The 14,664-nt window shown below is 29.6% G+C and overlaps 1 protein-coding gene across 1 annotated transcript in view; it reads right to left on the reverse strand.

Annotated features, from left to right (window-relative positions):
* Positions 1-574: 574 nt before the first annotated feature.
* Positions 575-14,664, reverse strand: part of LOC127730076 (dual oxidase-like) — a 71,052-nt gene continuing 56,962 nt past the window's right edge. The window contains exons 26-35 of the mRNA XM_052238123.1: positions 12,961-13,241; positions 11,837-12,067; positions 10,918-11,008; positions 10,076-10,125; positions 9,356-9,637; positions 8,579-8,808; positions 7,907-8,071; positions 5,945-6,100; positions 4,681-4,812; positions 575-3,340 (exon numbers count right to left, since the gene is read on the reverse strand). Of these exons, the coding sequence (XP_052094083.1) occupies positions 3,218-3,340; positions 4,681-4,812; positions 5,945-6,100; positions 7,907-8,071; positions 8,579-8,808; positions 9,356-9,637; positions 10,076-10,125; positions 10,918-11,008; positions 11,837-12,067; positions 12,961-13,241 (1,741 nt within the window). The 3' untranslated portion in view covers positions 575-3,217. The remainder of the gene's footprint in view (positions 3,341-4,680; positions 4,813-5,944; positions 6,101-7,906; positions 8,072-8,578; positions 8,809-9,355; positions 9,638-10,075; positions 10,126-10,917; positions 11,009-11,836; positions 12,068-12,960; positions 13,242-14,664) is intronic.

Raw genomic sequence — 14,664 nt, forward strand, 5'->3', positions numbered from 1 at the left:
AGTCTAAATAAAAACTATTAGAAGGTCAGCAGCATCTATTTGATCAACTGGCAATACTAAAGTATGAATTCTACATGTATATCATTTTCAGGAGTGAAATAATCTTGTACTACATAGTCCATGTGGTTGAACCGTTGTATAATACCATAATTAAACTGTTCAGGATCTTTAATTAAGTGGATTTTGACAAAATATTTGAAGATTACTAGATAGTTCCCTCATTCTGCTTATTCTCCAAAGAGTGAAAAGAGCACATTTTACGAGGTTCTCGTGATTAAATAGGACAGGTGAGCTAAAAAAATAAGAAATATCATGGCAATTTATTATCCTTTATCTGAATTTCAGACTATTTTTTCATTTTATATTCTTTGTCAACATGTGAATCAGTTACTCAGAATTTGCTGTGAATCTGAAAGCCCTCCTGAACTTAATTGAACTGTCCATAGATATGTTTAAAATATTTACTATATCCTTATGAATAGATTGATCTCATGACAGCCAACTAGTAATGTTTGCATATCACCTGAAATTAGTTGTTCTCTATTCCAGAAATCCAAATCATAAAAACAAAAAAGAATGTACAATTTTTATTCAAAACAAAACTTCCATTTTATGGTGTATATAATATTTTGATGTTAAATCTATCAACATCCGTTAAATAATCGATTTTTATTGAGAACCACTATTCAACAACCTTTAATCATAGGCCTATAGCACTGAAATATTTCTAATAGTTTACACATACTAGTATTGTACAATATAAAACTTAAAATAAAAAAATTCTCTATTTTGGCACTTTTAAAAACAGCTTTCAAAATATATTAAATTTCATTTAGGCTCCAAGGAACCTGTATCTCTCATCTGTTACAAACAAATGTGTTTTTATAACTAAGTAAAGCCTTCTTGGTTAATACTGTTTACTAAAAAAAATTGCATAAACCGGATGAAACTAACATATTTCATTTGAAAATTGCCGATTTGATATCTTAATGAAACACTTTGGCAAACATTTGACAAGATTCAGTGATGACAATAGTTATATCATATTCTGAACAAGACATTTCCATCATATTTGTTGTAAAACTGAAAATCTTGTTAAGAAGTGTATCAGATCTTTTTTCTGAATAAATTTATGTCATTCAAGTATTCAATTAATTTTTTGCCATTTATTTTTAATTAATTGATAAACATTATTTCTGTATAAAAATTATCAATTTGGAATCATATTTGGCACTATGATGAGATGCAGTATATATATTCATTTTGAAAGACAATGGTTTGTTACATTGGTCCAATATGGAAGTTTCAAAATAATTCCAAGGACTATACTGAAAGCGATGTTATAATCTGTAACAATGGATCATACATCTACTCCATCTGAATTAAATTAAATTGAATTGAACCCACTGGATATTATGCTCTTCAGTTACGTATCTTTGGTTATAATATAACCTGATGAAGAAAAATTTAGAAAAGCGATTTGAACACACCAAAATTATATATTTTACATTTGTTAGCACTGGGTAGATACAGCTGCTGGTGCTCTTATAATACCTTGGCCCTCAGGGTATCATCAGCCCAGTATTTAGTGCTTAGGTACTGACATAATGGATAACATAATTTTCTCAAGTTATCAGCTGATAAATTTAAAAATTAATGAGAAACTATGGTTCCAACTCCCTTAGGAGAAGGATGTAACCCTCTGAGGAGCCAAAAATTTCTAGAATTAAACTTTTTTTCTTAACCTGATTTTTGGGTTTATATGACTGTAAAAAAATAATTGGTAAAGAAGAAATCATATGGTGGTGCACTTCTTTTTTTGCTACAGCCATTTGAAAGTACCCAATTTTGATGATTTTCCCATTTTTCATCAATGTTTACCAATTTTTGGGCTATTATCATGAAAAAAATCACAGTTTCACAATTAAACTTTTTTTCATACTTTCACTAAAGATGAAGTGGACCAATCTGAATAAATTTAACTTGAAAAAACTATGGGTAGGTGTCAATATAAGAAAGTTTTATAAAATTTTGTTGCTTTTTCATGTCAAATCTACCATGTTGTCAATTTTGTAAATTTGGGATTTTTCTCTTTTTTTAGAACAAAAAGCATATTATTTCAACTTCTTTGTTATAAATGATTGAAAAAATACACATCTAAGAAAATTGAAAAGAAAAAAATTATATGGGATGTACATGTATCTGGTAAAATCATTTCTTGTACCCCTCGCCCATTTTCTCAACATTTTGGCTAATGAGACTGACTTGATTGGTTATGAAGTTTGAAAATTTAATTACTCAAAAACTACTTATTGTAAATACACAATTTTTTCACAGAGTTAAGTTTGATTATAATATTTTTTTTAAATTCATTGATATTTTCCACTTAAATCACATGTTGCCTATCAGTTTCATAACATTTGGTTGAGGCAAATTAAAGTTAGAGAACGGAAACTAATTTTGGGATGTAAGTATGTACAGACAGACAAGGGTAACACTTCATGCCCTCTCCACTGCAGTGGGGGCATAAAAAATATATAATTTTCCTATTGATATCATTACTGGCTTGCAAGAGATTTCATTATCTTCAAACATTGTATGTAAATAAAGATATGTTTTGTGTTATATATAAATATGTGTGCATCTTGGTTATGTATAACTAACACTGCGTGTTGCAATTTGTAGAATTTATAATAACACTCATGTAAAAAATGACTATGCATAATGGTGCATTGTAACTGACAAATGATATTGTTTTATCACCACTTATTTCAAATCAAGTTCATTGTTATTTGACATAGAATTAAAAAACGTTAAATATTAGCCATTTTTTAACTTTGTTAAATAAAATGTAGACAAAATAAACTTTCATATGGCATTAAAAGATTAACCTGTACTTTAGTTTGATGTCAGACCTAAATTCAATGCTTTTTGTAAAAAATTGTATTTACCACATTTTAATACTTTTTATCAAACAAAGAGACAATTTTGAAATCAATAATGATATAAAAGTTCATTTCCTTACAACAAATATCAATAATCATATTTTACTCAATGAGGATTTTTAGATGAGGTATAGATAAAATAAACTGTGTCTATAGACAAGCTTCACCTTTAACATAATAAAGCAAACTTTTTCTGCAAATGTACATGAGACAAAAACAATAACTAATATACAACCGAATAGATTCTAAACTAAATCCCCACATTTTCCTTATTAAAAGTTCTCAAAGTGATGTTCAAACAAAGCCTTGGTTGTATTGCTAGCGTCTTTTGTAGCTTCTTCCACACTTTTTGTCAACCCTGGTGGACCACAACTGAAAACACCAACTTTACGTACCTACAAAAGCAGATTAAAAAAATATACAATAACAATAAATATAACTGTAATGATTAGGCCAGAAATTAAAATTAAAAGCAGGAATGTCCATATTTTAATACCAAACTGAATTTTATTCAGATTGTTGCAAGAGCTGTGTATACAACTTATACAAAATTGCTCAAAGATTTGACATACATGAATAGAAGTGATTTACATATGATTCATGATGAGACAGCAAAACAACAATACTAAACTACAAATTGGACTGGCCATTTTCTTGAAAGGAGGTATATACAATATCACAAAAAGAAGGTATGACACAATAAGGTTTTATGGTTGGTTGGTTGTATTACATATCAAACTCAGGCATACGGAAATATGTTATCATGATATAGCCTTAACAGCTTAGTCAATTTTCATAAGAACAAAGATAGTATATATAATCACCTTGAGGTGCTAATGATCTTTTTCTCTTTTAAGAATCAAAGATTGAAGGTCAATGAATTTAACCTAATGTTACTAAAATTTGTGGGATAATATGACTTTTCTCCTCGACAGTATTATTTGTAATATCATAAGGGACCAGGAAATACAATACTTTTCTCCTTTTGAGTAATATCATTTCTTCTTTTTTGTAATACTTTTTTTTCCTTTTTAATAATATCTTTTTTGAATTTGCACTGATAAAATGACTTCATATGAAAACTTTATAGTTTCATCTTCTGTCTCAAATAAAGAGGTTTTGTATAGAGCAGTATTTTTATATAATCATCAGATTTGTCGGTTATAGTGTCAAGTGTTTAACCATCATGAATATTTCCTTGGTAAACAAAATTACTTAAATCTAAGAAATTCTTTTTTTAAATTTTGTATTTACTGACAATTACTCTCTCAAATTGATCAGATTGACTTTCTTTTTATTCTCACCCTTCAATATGATTCTTTATTCTTAAAATCAATTTTTCTATGATGTCTTTAAGTGCAATCATTGTCTTATAAAATTGATATAAAAGATGTAACTTTCATTCTAAAGTCAGTAAAGAAAAAATTTAGGTGTACTGAGAATGTATACCTAATAAATAAAAAAAAACTTATTTTTTTAAACACAAATTTAGAAAAGAACCAATCTGGTTAGAATTGACCCCTTAAAAAAAACTACATGACTTTGTTGTTATTTTAAACTTACAGAAAGAAAAATCTGTATGATGAAATTATTTTTTTAGAAGTAAAACCAAAAAAAAGTCAGATTGAAATGTAAACATATCCCAACACTTTTATAGATTACAGTACTTTGTTTTTTAGTTTTGATACTTGTGAACACATATTTTCAAATGACATAAAACCATAACAAATATTACCATAGGATGTGTTCTATGTACTGCTTGAAACATAGAACTGAGTTGTGGCCGACCGAAATGAGTGGTAGCTTTCAATCCAGTAAACAGACTACGACCACCTGACAACTTCTGGAAGTGTTCCTCACAAATATACTGAAAAGTTAAACATTCTCATATAAGTCAATAATCATTTTGTTTCAATGATGATAAATGATCATAAATGTAAACTAAAGCATCCAATACAAGCTGGTTCATCTATCTTACTCACATTGACATTAAAGGAGACTGTAAAAGAGATATCTGAGAAACTTTCAAATATTGAAACAGAATTCAATATACCAAATATTTCAGCTGACATTTTTTACACAAATCAATAGAAAAATTCAAATGTTTTATACATTGTTCAGATTTCAAACAAGAAGCAAAGAAGCAAACAACACTACATATTTCAACTTCTGTGTGTATTTTTTTATTTAATATTCATTTCATATTGAAAAATGCAAAGTATTGCCTAACAGAAGTATAAGTCTGACAGCTACTGCTCACTGATGATACCCCCGCCGAAATATTTCTGTAAACAGGAAGTTGTTGAGTGATGAATCTGAAAACACATCACACGGTATAGCTGACTTATATAAACCCTGAAACCAAATTTCAGAAATCCTTGTCAAGTAGTTCCTGAGAAAAATGTGACGAAAATTTTCAACTTGGCTATCATGTGTAAAATAACACAAGTGTTCGGTTAACAGGAACTTTGTTGAGTGATGAATCTGAAAACGCATCACACGGTGTAACTTACTTATATTAACCCTGAAACCAAATTTCAGAAATCGTTGTCTAGTTCCTGAGAAAAATGCGACGAAAATTTTTATGGGACGGACGGACTAACGGATGGATGGATGGATGGACTGACGGAAGGACAGACAGAGGTAAAACAGTATACCCCCACTTTTTTAAAGTGGGGGTATAAAAACAGTATACCCCCACTTTTTTAAAGTGGGGTATAATAATAAAAAGAGGTTGAAAAAGTGTTATCATATGACATCTTTCTAGTTTATAGCTTAGGCAAATGGAATGATTTTAATAGATTTCCACTCATAAAAATAGACCACTGCTCCTTTTTGACCTCTTCACCCTGCTGAAAACCTATAGTCAAATGACATTACCCATAAGTTGGTATTTCATGTAGAAAAGTGCTGTTGATCCCAAATACTTGACACTTTGATAAGGATATGTTCTGCAATGAGGTAAGATGAGAATTTCTGCCTAAATAAATCATAATTACCAGCATGCAAGTTCTGAGATCAAAGTTCTGGAAGAACTGGGTGATAAATATATCAATAGAGACAATGCCCTTCTGGTCAACCTCTTCTACTTCCCTGATGATGTCCAACAACCATTCAAAATGTCTCTGACTTCCTGTTACCCATATAAAGTATAACTGAAAATACAGTAAATGTGTTACCCATATGAAGTATAACTGAAAATACAGTATATGTGTTACCCATATAAAGTATAACTGAAAATACAGTAAATGTGTTACCCATATAAAGTATAACTGAAAATACAGTATATGTGTTATCAATATAAAGTATAACTGAAAATACAGTAAATGTATTACCCATATACAATATAACTGAAAATACAGTAAATATTTTATCAATTAGTAGAATTTTTATTGTAAATAGTAGGAATTGTATCATATAGTTTATGGTCATTATATTCAAACACAATGAAATCTATCTTAACTGAAACTTAGTTGGGGTTAAGGTCTTTGTTGGGTTAATCTGGAAATCTGCTACACAGTTTAAATAAATTACTAAGAATACTGTAAAATCAGAAATTTCTGTGTGCATTTATTGCAATTGTTACAAAAATGTGAGATTTACCATTACGATTTCATGAAATGTTGCATAAAAATAATGCTATCAAAATTTTTCATGTGAGTTTTATGTTTCTCAAAACCTATCCAGTTGCAATTCGCCAATTACAAAATTATTCCAAAACTTTTTGAATTTACAGTATTTTTTTGTCTTGCTGCAAAAGTTCCCCTTACTCTGGGTTCAGATTAGGCATCTTTGACTGAAGTATGAAACAATCATAATCAAAGTCGAGGTATTTTATAGCCAACTATATGGTATGGTTTTTTTTTTTCATTGTTGAATGCTGTATGGTTGCCTATAATTGCTTACATTCACTTCATTTGAACTTTGGTGGATAGTTGTCTCATTAGCAAGCATACCACCTCTCCTTATTTTTATAATATTCAAAGTGTATCCTGGGTGGCTGTTTCCTCCACTGACAGTCATGAAGTAGTAATAATGTACCGGTATCTAATTATCAGGGTAATGATAACGAGAAACAATATTAAAAAAAAAGTATGCTTATCATATATTACTTTATGAACTTGTCCATCAATTTCTTTAATGTTTCTTGACATAAATATGTTTTGTTCAATGATTTACTTTGTGTGTTAAAATCTGTTTATAAATATGATCATGAAATAGTACCTGAAGATATTTATCTTTATTGAAATACAACTGCCTTCAATAATTGGTTTCAATTGCTACCACTTATATCACAAATAATATATATAACTATTCTAAGTAAGTCCTTGAGAAAAACCAATTACAGAAAAACTTTCCAATTCAACACAAGTATCTTGTGAATTTCTTATTGGCAGATATGTATTACAATACATTGTACAATTCTAATAAGTTGAAGTTTAGAATGAAAGGGTAAATTAAACCACAGTAAAGGAAGAAAAGTTTCTTTGGAATTTGATAATTTACAATAACATTACAGTTATTAAAATATTATCAAATCAGGCAGAAAATTATAAATAAGACTACAGTCTGGTATCAATTATATTGATTTTTAGTTACACAAAAATAAGATAAATTCTTTTAATGTATTTATAGACAAGGTAAGGTTTAATGGCAGTAAAAACTCTATCTTGTATGTTGTTAATCACAAGCTATTTTTATTACTACTTTATTTCCTCTCTTTATGTTAAAACCATTTAGATGACAAGAAAGAGCATGCAATGTTTTGTTGATATCTTTTTCTTTTTCATTGAAGCCATTAAATTTTTTTAGAGAAGGTATTGAGACAGTTTTGGAAAATTCATGTTTAAAAAATTATACTTGTGTTATGGAATTTTTGGGGAAATTGAAGGATATTTTTATTTGAATTCTAAAAAAATAAAAATATGTATTAAATTCATATACTTTTCTTAAAAACATACCTTCTGACACTTCATTTTGTATGTACTGCGCATTTGTGCCATGTGAACAAAATCCTTCAAAATGGATGCATATGGGGTAACACCAATACCTGCCCCTACTAATACAGACACTTCGTACTGGTACCAATCTTGTTGTCCAGCTCCATAGGGACCATCCAAAAATAGCTGCAAATAGAAGCTTTTACTATGAAACATGAATAAGAACAGAAACTATGAAGGCATTTAGTTTTAAGTAATACTTGAATATTTTCCTGACAACAATTTATTTAGTAAGTTACAACTGTAAGGCAATTTATGGACAGATCAAGTAACATCACAAGATAATAGTTAAAAGGTGACAGGGAACTGCATCTTCTATTTCATGCCTTTTAAAATTTGTTGTTGTTTTTTAATGAAGTGTCCCAAAAGTAAGAATTTTAATCTGTTTTGTACTATAGTTAGGTATTGTTGCCATAACTTGTGAAATAATTATTTCAAATGTATTCCTACCCATAGGTGATGTGTAGAAATATTTTCACGTATACAGTCTGTTAAAAAATGTAAGGTGCAGAAATAAGTATGATACAATCTTGTGTTCAATTTACTACAATACAAGTAAGTCACTTTAAACAACTTATCTTCATTAATAATACTTAAACAACCACCTTTGAAATTATTCAACGTTTAAATTACCTTTGGATAAGGTCCGTCTTTGAGGCTCTCAGGATCAAATAGGTTCCTGATATTCCAGGTCCATGGACCTAGAGCTCTTATGTGTAGAGACAGAGTATCCTCATGTGGGGCAGACGTTATGGTAAATGGATGGAATTCATTTCTGCCATGTGACAGACAGGCAATCCTCACCCACTGACCAGATTTGTATTCAAATTTAGATGGTCTTTTGAATTCAAGGAAAGTGATGTCTACAAAGTATAAACAATTGTTATAGAATGTTCCTTTAAAGCAACTATTATCTTTTGCAAAATTTCTGATTTTTTTTTATTGATGAAACAAGCATAGGACATCTTTATGTACAACCTTCACTCAAATCATTAAAATGTCTGTAGAATGGCTGATTACTAAAAGAGTAAGAGGCCTACAGTGAAACATGAACAATTTGATCATTAAATTGTGAATATAAATAAACACACTTCATTTAATAGATGTACCAAAAATCAAAGACATAAAAAAACATGATAATGCTTTTGCATACAGTTACATCTATTAAGGGCTGTTCCATAAAAACATATATTGGACCCAGGGAAAGAACTTTGAAGTGTCAACTATGGGTGGGTAGAAAATACCTTTTTGTACATTGAAAATGTATGAAATTCTAAAATTACCTCTTTAGGTGGCAACCCTGTTTTGAATGAATCTTGCCTGGAAACCATGCATGTTTAAATGGAACAGCATTATATAAAAAAATGCTTTTTTTTCAAGAACTATTTTAACTATTGGTGGTGTTCTTACCTGATGGTAGCTTTTCGGCTCCGATTACTGTAATTTCTGTTTTCTTCCTACTCAAGCTAATCATTTTATCCATGGCAAAAAGAATGGCCGGTACAATGAAGTAGACAAAGAACATGGGCTTTTGTACAATCACTGATGCACCATGAAGAATAGTCAAAATATACATGACGACGATGAGTTTGTGTGTCAGCCAAAAACCATTGAATATAAACTGTCTGGCTGCCTGCGTAGCAAACACATAGATGATACAGATTACCACCACAAGCAAAACACCAGTACAACCTACAATAAATCAAATTTGGTTAAAATTATCAGTTGCTACAGTAACTAATAAATGTTAAACCCTTCAAGTGTATGTCCAAAAATTATAGTTGTTATCCATAACCCTTTAGGGGAGAGATTGAATCTCCATTTTAGACAGGTCTCCAACTAAGAAGGTCAAAATCTCAATAATCTCCCCCACTATCAAAAAGTGTTTTTATTTAAACCATGAAATGTTTTTTTATACATGTTATAACTGTTTAAAAAAACACATTTTCATTTCCCATAAAACAAGAGGCATTTGAGAAGTGTTAGCATTCTAGGACACCGTTTCATAAAATGTAGGCATTCCAAGAAGACTGATTTGATGACTGATAGTCCAAAAAAATTCATTTCAGTGCTTATAATAACATGGCTCTTACTCAATATAGATGGGTTTACTTCCATAAAATAACTTACCAGTCATATTTCCAAAGAACCAAAACTCAAAACCTGGCAGAGCTTCAGTTCTGAAAAACAGATAATAAATATTACTTATTTTTCTTTTGCAACATTTTTTTATTTTGTTTTGCTTTCTTTATTGTTAGAATTAATGTGAAGTGTTAAAATTGTAAATTCATAATCACAGCGTTTATATCTTTTCAATATTCTATAATACACATGTATCATGTGTGTCCTTTTAACTGTCAATCAAAAATTGACAATTTGCCAAAGAATATTGAACAATTTGATACCTACAATGTGCAACTATTTCAGGTACTTCTAGTCAAACAGACAAAGGAAAACTTAACTGAATTTGCATAAGTGTAATACTGTAAATTCAGAAATTATTGCAAGGTTTTTATAAATGTAAATAATGTGATTGGGTGATTATCGCAATAATAAAAACTCGCATTCTGATATCTAATACATATATCTGTATCCAGATTTTCCTAAAATTGCATTAATTAATCTTGCATTATTGTTTTTTTTTTGAAAAATTCGCAATAATAAATGCACACAATAATTTCTGAATTAACAGTAGTTAAAATAGAGAAATTAGTGTTTTTTGTAAAATATTATTGGAAGTAGTAAAAAATAGACATTTGTGATAAGCATCTCTCCATTCTTTTATTCTTATGATGAGCTATAACTGTATACAGAAAAATATGACTTCTGGCTAGGTAAATACTTCAAAATCTATCTTGTGTAAAGTTACAATTTATTGAGTTGCAGGATTTTGATTTTGCAATACAATTTGTATAAAAGAAAAAGTTTTAAAATTTGGCACCAATTTAAATAACATGTATCATTTAACATACCTGAGAACAATAGAGTCAAATACACACAAATGTTTTGTTGGTTGTGTGGCTAGCTGGTAGAAGTTAATACTATATCCAATCACATGTAATCCTTAAAAAAATATTTCAACAGTTAGCATTATTTCTTTTTAATGTTTTTCCATGGGACACAGATGATGCCCCCGCTTGCATAATAACGTTATAAAGGGACATAACTCAACGGTAAAAGTGACGCCACTCAAATTGAAACCTGATCTGAGTTTTGTGGTAATAAACATTGTGTTTAAGTTTCATAACATTTGGTTGAGGCAAACTCAAATTAGAGAACAGAAACAAAAAAAAATTCAGCAATTATTCCATTTGTAAAGGGGTATAACTCCAGAACAGTAAAAGTGACGAAACCCAAGTTCAAACCTTATCTGAGATTTGTGGTAATAAGCATTGTGTTTTAGCTTCATAAAATTTGGTTGAGGCAAGTTAGAGAATGGATACCAATTTCGAGACATATGTATGGACGGACAATGGAAAACCGTAATGGTAGCAGAGGGGGAATAAAAATTACCTAACTCTTGACGGACACGATTAAAAAACGTTGATCATAACAATAACAGTGCTCCTAGTAAAAGGAGGAACATACAGAACATACATACATCAAATGTTATGCATGCATCGCAATAGTCGATGAAAATGAAAGTACAATGGGTTGTTAACACATCAGAAATGTTAATTAAACAAAATTTGTGATATATAGATATACTGGAAAGCTTCATTCTCAGGTGAAATATTTCACGATTTTTCTTGTAATGCCTGGCCATAAATCCAGACAACCTAACAGTTAAATAACTTTAAGTTGTCTATGACAACCAGACGACAGCTAATTTTGAGCCATGCATAAATACACCTATCATCAACTGTTCTTCCAAATTCTAAATGTCCTTACCAGTAAAAAATAAAGCTGACCATGCAACAACTTTATGGAATGCAACATGAGAATCAAAAGGAATGTAAAGATTCAGGAATGTTCCCCGTAACCATGTGATCATGTTCCTACACATTGTAAGTAATAGCAATGAGAAAGTAAAACTCATTGCTGCAGCAGCTCCTCTGGTGGTGCTTATACCGTAACTCATTAGGGCCCGTAATCCACTGTGTTCTCTTTCAACTGTGTAATCTATAATGAAATAGGAGTATGTTATTTTTGTAGTTCAATGTAAAAATTAAAACAAATAATTTTTACATCATGTATATTAGACTAATTTTATTTTCCTTGTGATAAAAATTTTGTTTTTTCCCTGGGTATGAATGTACCTATTCAGGGGCAACGTATTATTTATTGGCCAGGCTCTGTATACATTCTGGTAACATTTTATTATTATAATATCACATAATAATTGTAAAGAAGCATGGCAAATAGTTTGGAAATATTTGCTGTATATGATCGAGTGTTTGTAATTAGAAATAATCTTCCATCCTTTTTGTAGGTTATAAGGATAATAAAGAAACTGAAGGAGGCCAGTGGCTGAAATGTCATTAAAAAATGGCAACAATTATGTAATTTTCAGTGCAGATAATCAATTACAAAACTGATAATAAAAATCTCTGATGTCAAACAAGGAATTTCAATGTCACATGAATACTATATGGACTGCGCTCTGAAGTCACCCAGCCCCAACAATTAAGTCTTCAAAAAGGCCAGCAGAGCAAACTAGAACTGTATAGGACTGGAGCATTTTGGTTACATTACGGAGACACATAATCAACTTTTCATTAAACACAGTTGTACCTTTATGTAAACAATCTTAGATTTATTAAACTAAGTATACTCATACTTATAGTAAAACCTTTTTGTAAACACTCTTAGATTTATTCAACTAAGTATACTCATACTTACAGTAAAACCTTTCTGTAAACAATCTTAGATTATTAAACTAAGTATACTCATACTTACAGTAAAACCTTTCTGTAAACAATCTTAGATTTATTCAACTAAGTATACTCATACTTACAGTAAAACCTTTCTGTAAACAATCTTAGATTTATTCAACTAAGTATACTCATACTTACAGTAAAACCTTTCTGTAAACAATCCAAGACATATCCCAAAAAAGAGAACAAGAAAGAAGATATGTTGTCTGTTATTTTCCACAAAGTGTGCTACTGTTTTCAGCTTTGACTTTAATGGTGAATATTTTTCCCTGACAGCTATAAACTTGGCATCACTCAAATTACTGGACTTGAGACTGTTTGATCGGCTATCATCACTGCATGTTGAAGGCTGGATACTGGATTTTCTACGATTTTCAATGTTAGGTGTATTTGATTTTCGTCTTCCAATATCAATACTCCTATGAAAATTATATAAAATAAATACATTTACTCTATACAATTTAAGAGGCCAATTTTTGCTGAGATCACTCGTAGCATGTTATAAAATATCTATACAAAAAATAGCTTCAACTTATCATTTTTTGCCTAATTTGCTCTTAGTCTTCATTTTAGACAAAAAACTTAAATAGAGGTTATTTCCTGAAAATCTTTTTTAACAAAATGATATTTCATATAACAGTATATGGCTATGCCACAATTGAAAAAGTATCATTATTATATAAATTTTCACATTACAACTTTTTTATGGTCAACGATCTTTCATCTATTATTTTAACCTTCACAAATTTCAAACAATTCCTGAAATGTCCCAAGTTTTGCACATAAGCAATTTACATTTGTATAATATTTAGAAGAAAGAGCAAGCAGAATGCTTTCTTTATTATATATTTATATATCATATAAACAGAACTTGTTGACTTATTTTCTTTAATAGACAGTAGTATCTTTAATCTTTTTGCTGTAATAACTAAAGTGTTAACTAAAATTCGCAATGCTAACAAATACTTTTAAAATATTTTGCAATATTTTAAAGATATATCTGGAGCTCTGCAAATAATTGCAACTGTACCAAAAACTAACGTTTTATGAATATATGATTTTCAGTACAGGTATTTATTTTGACATATATATCATTTCATGCATTCAAATCTCATTCCATATATATAGTAGTAGTTATTCCAGTTATTCATTAATAATATTTTGAACTGTTATTGATAATAGATTCACATGTTAAGGTCAACCATACGATCACATCTGTTTCAAGCTCAGTATTTCCTGGACCCAAGAAAAGATCAAACATCCTAGTCAATTTTTTATGGTTTAGGTAAAAGTTCAGATTCAGTAGGGATATATAAACCTTTTGGGGGTAACAATCTCTTTTCTGTTACTTTGAAAGTTCAAAATTGAAAACAAAACAAAACAAATTTGATAGCAGCTCCTTTAAAGATTAAAAGGTTTTCACTAAATGTAAAATTAAATTATATCACACTCAAGTTATGTTGGCAGAATTATTTGACATTTTGAATATATCTAATTTTGTTGAATTACAAAAAATGAGCATATTCAAGACATTTTCAAACGAAATTTTAGATTTCTGCTTAAGTTAAATCTCAATTTTAGTAGGTTATTTATAAGTCTGATTCATTGGGTGATCCTCATAGCAAACTATTGAAGTTTCACAAATGTTTAGAATTTGAAATGATCAAATTTTGGCAGAAAACATTTTTATCAGGGAATACTAAAACCAAAATTCAAATTGAATGTGAACTGTATTCCATGTTTCATAACATTGTTCTAAAATGTAAAACGATTTTGTCAAACAGAATTTTCATTATCACTAGGGAATAGAAAAAAAACTTTTAGTTAACTATTGGGAATAAT

This window comes from Mytilus californianus, unplaced genomic scaffold, assembly GCF_021869535.1.
Source record: "Mytilus californianus isolate M0D057914Y unplaced genomic scaffold, xbMytCali1.0.p SCAF_2, whole genome shotgun sequence".
Taxonomy (NCBI): Eukaryota; Metazoa; Mollusca; class Bivalvia; order Mytilida; family Mytilidae; genus Mytilus; species Mytilus californianus.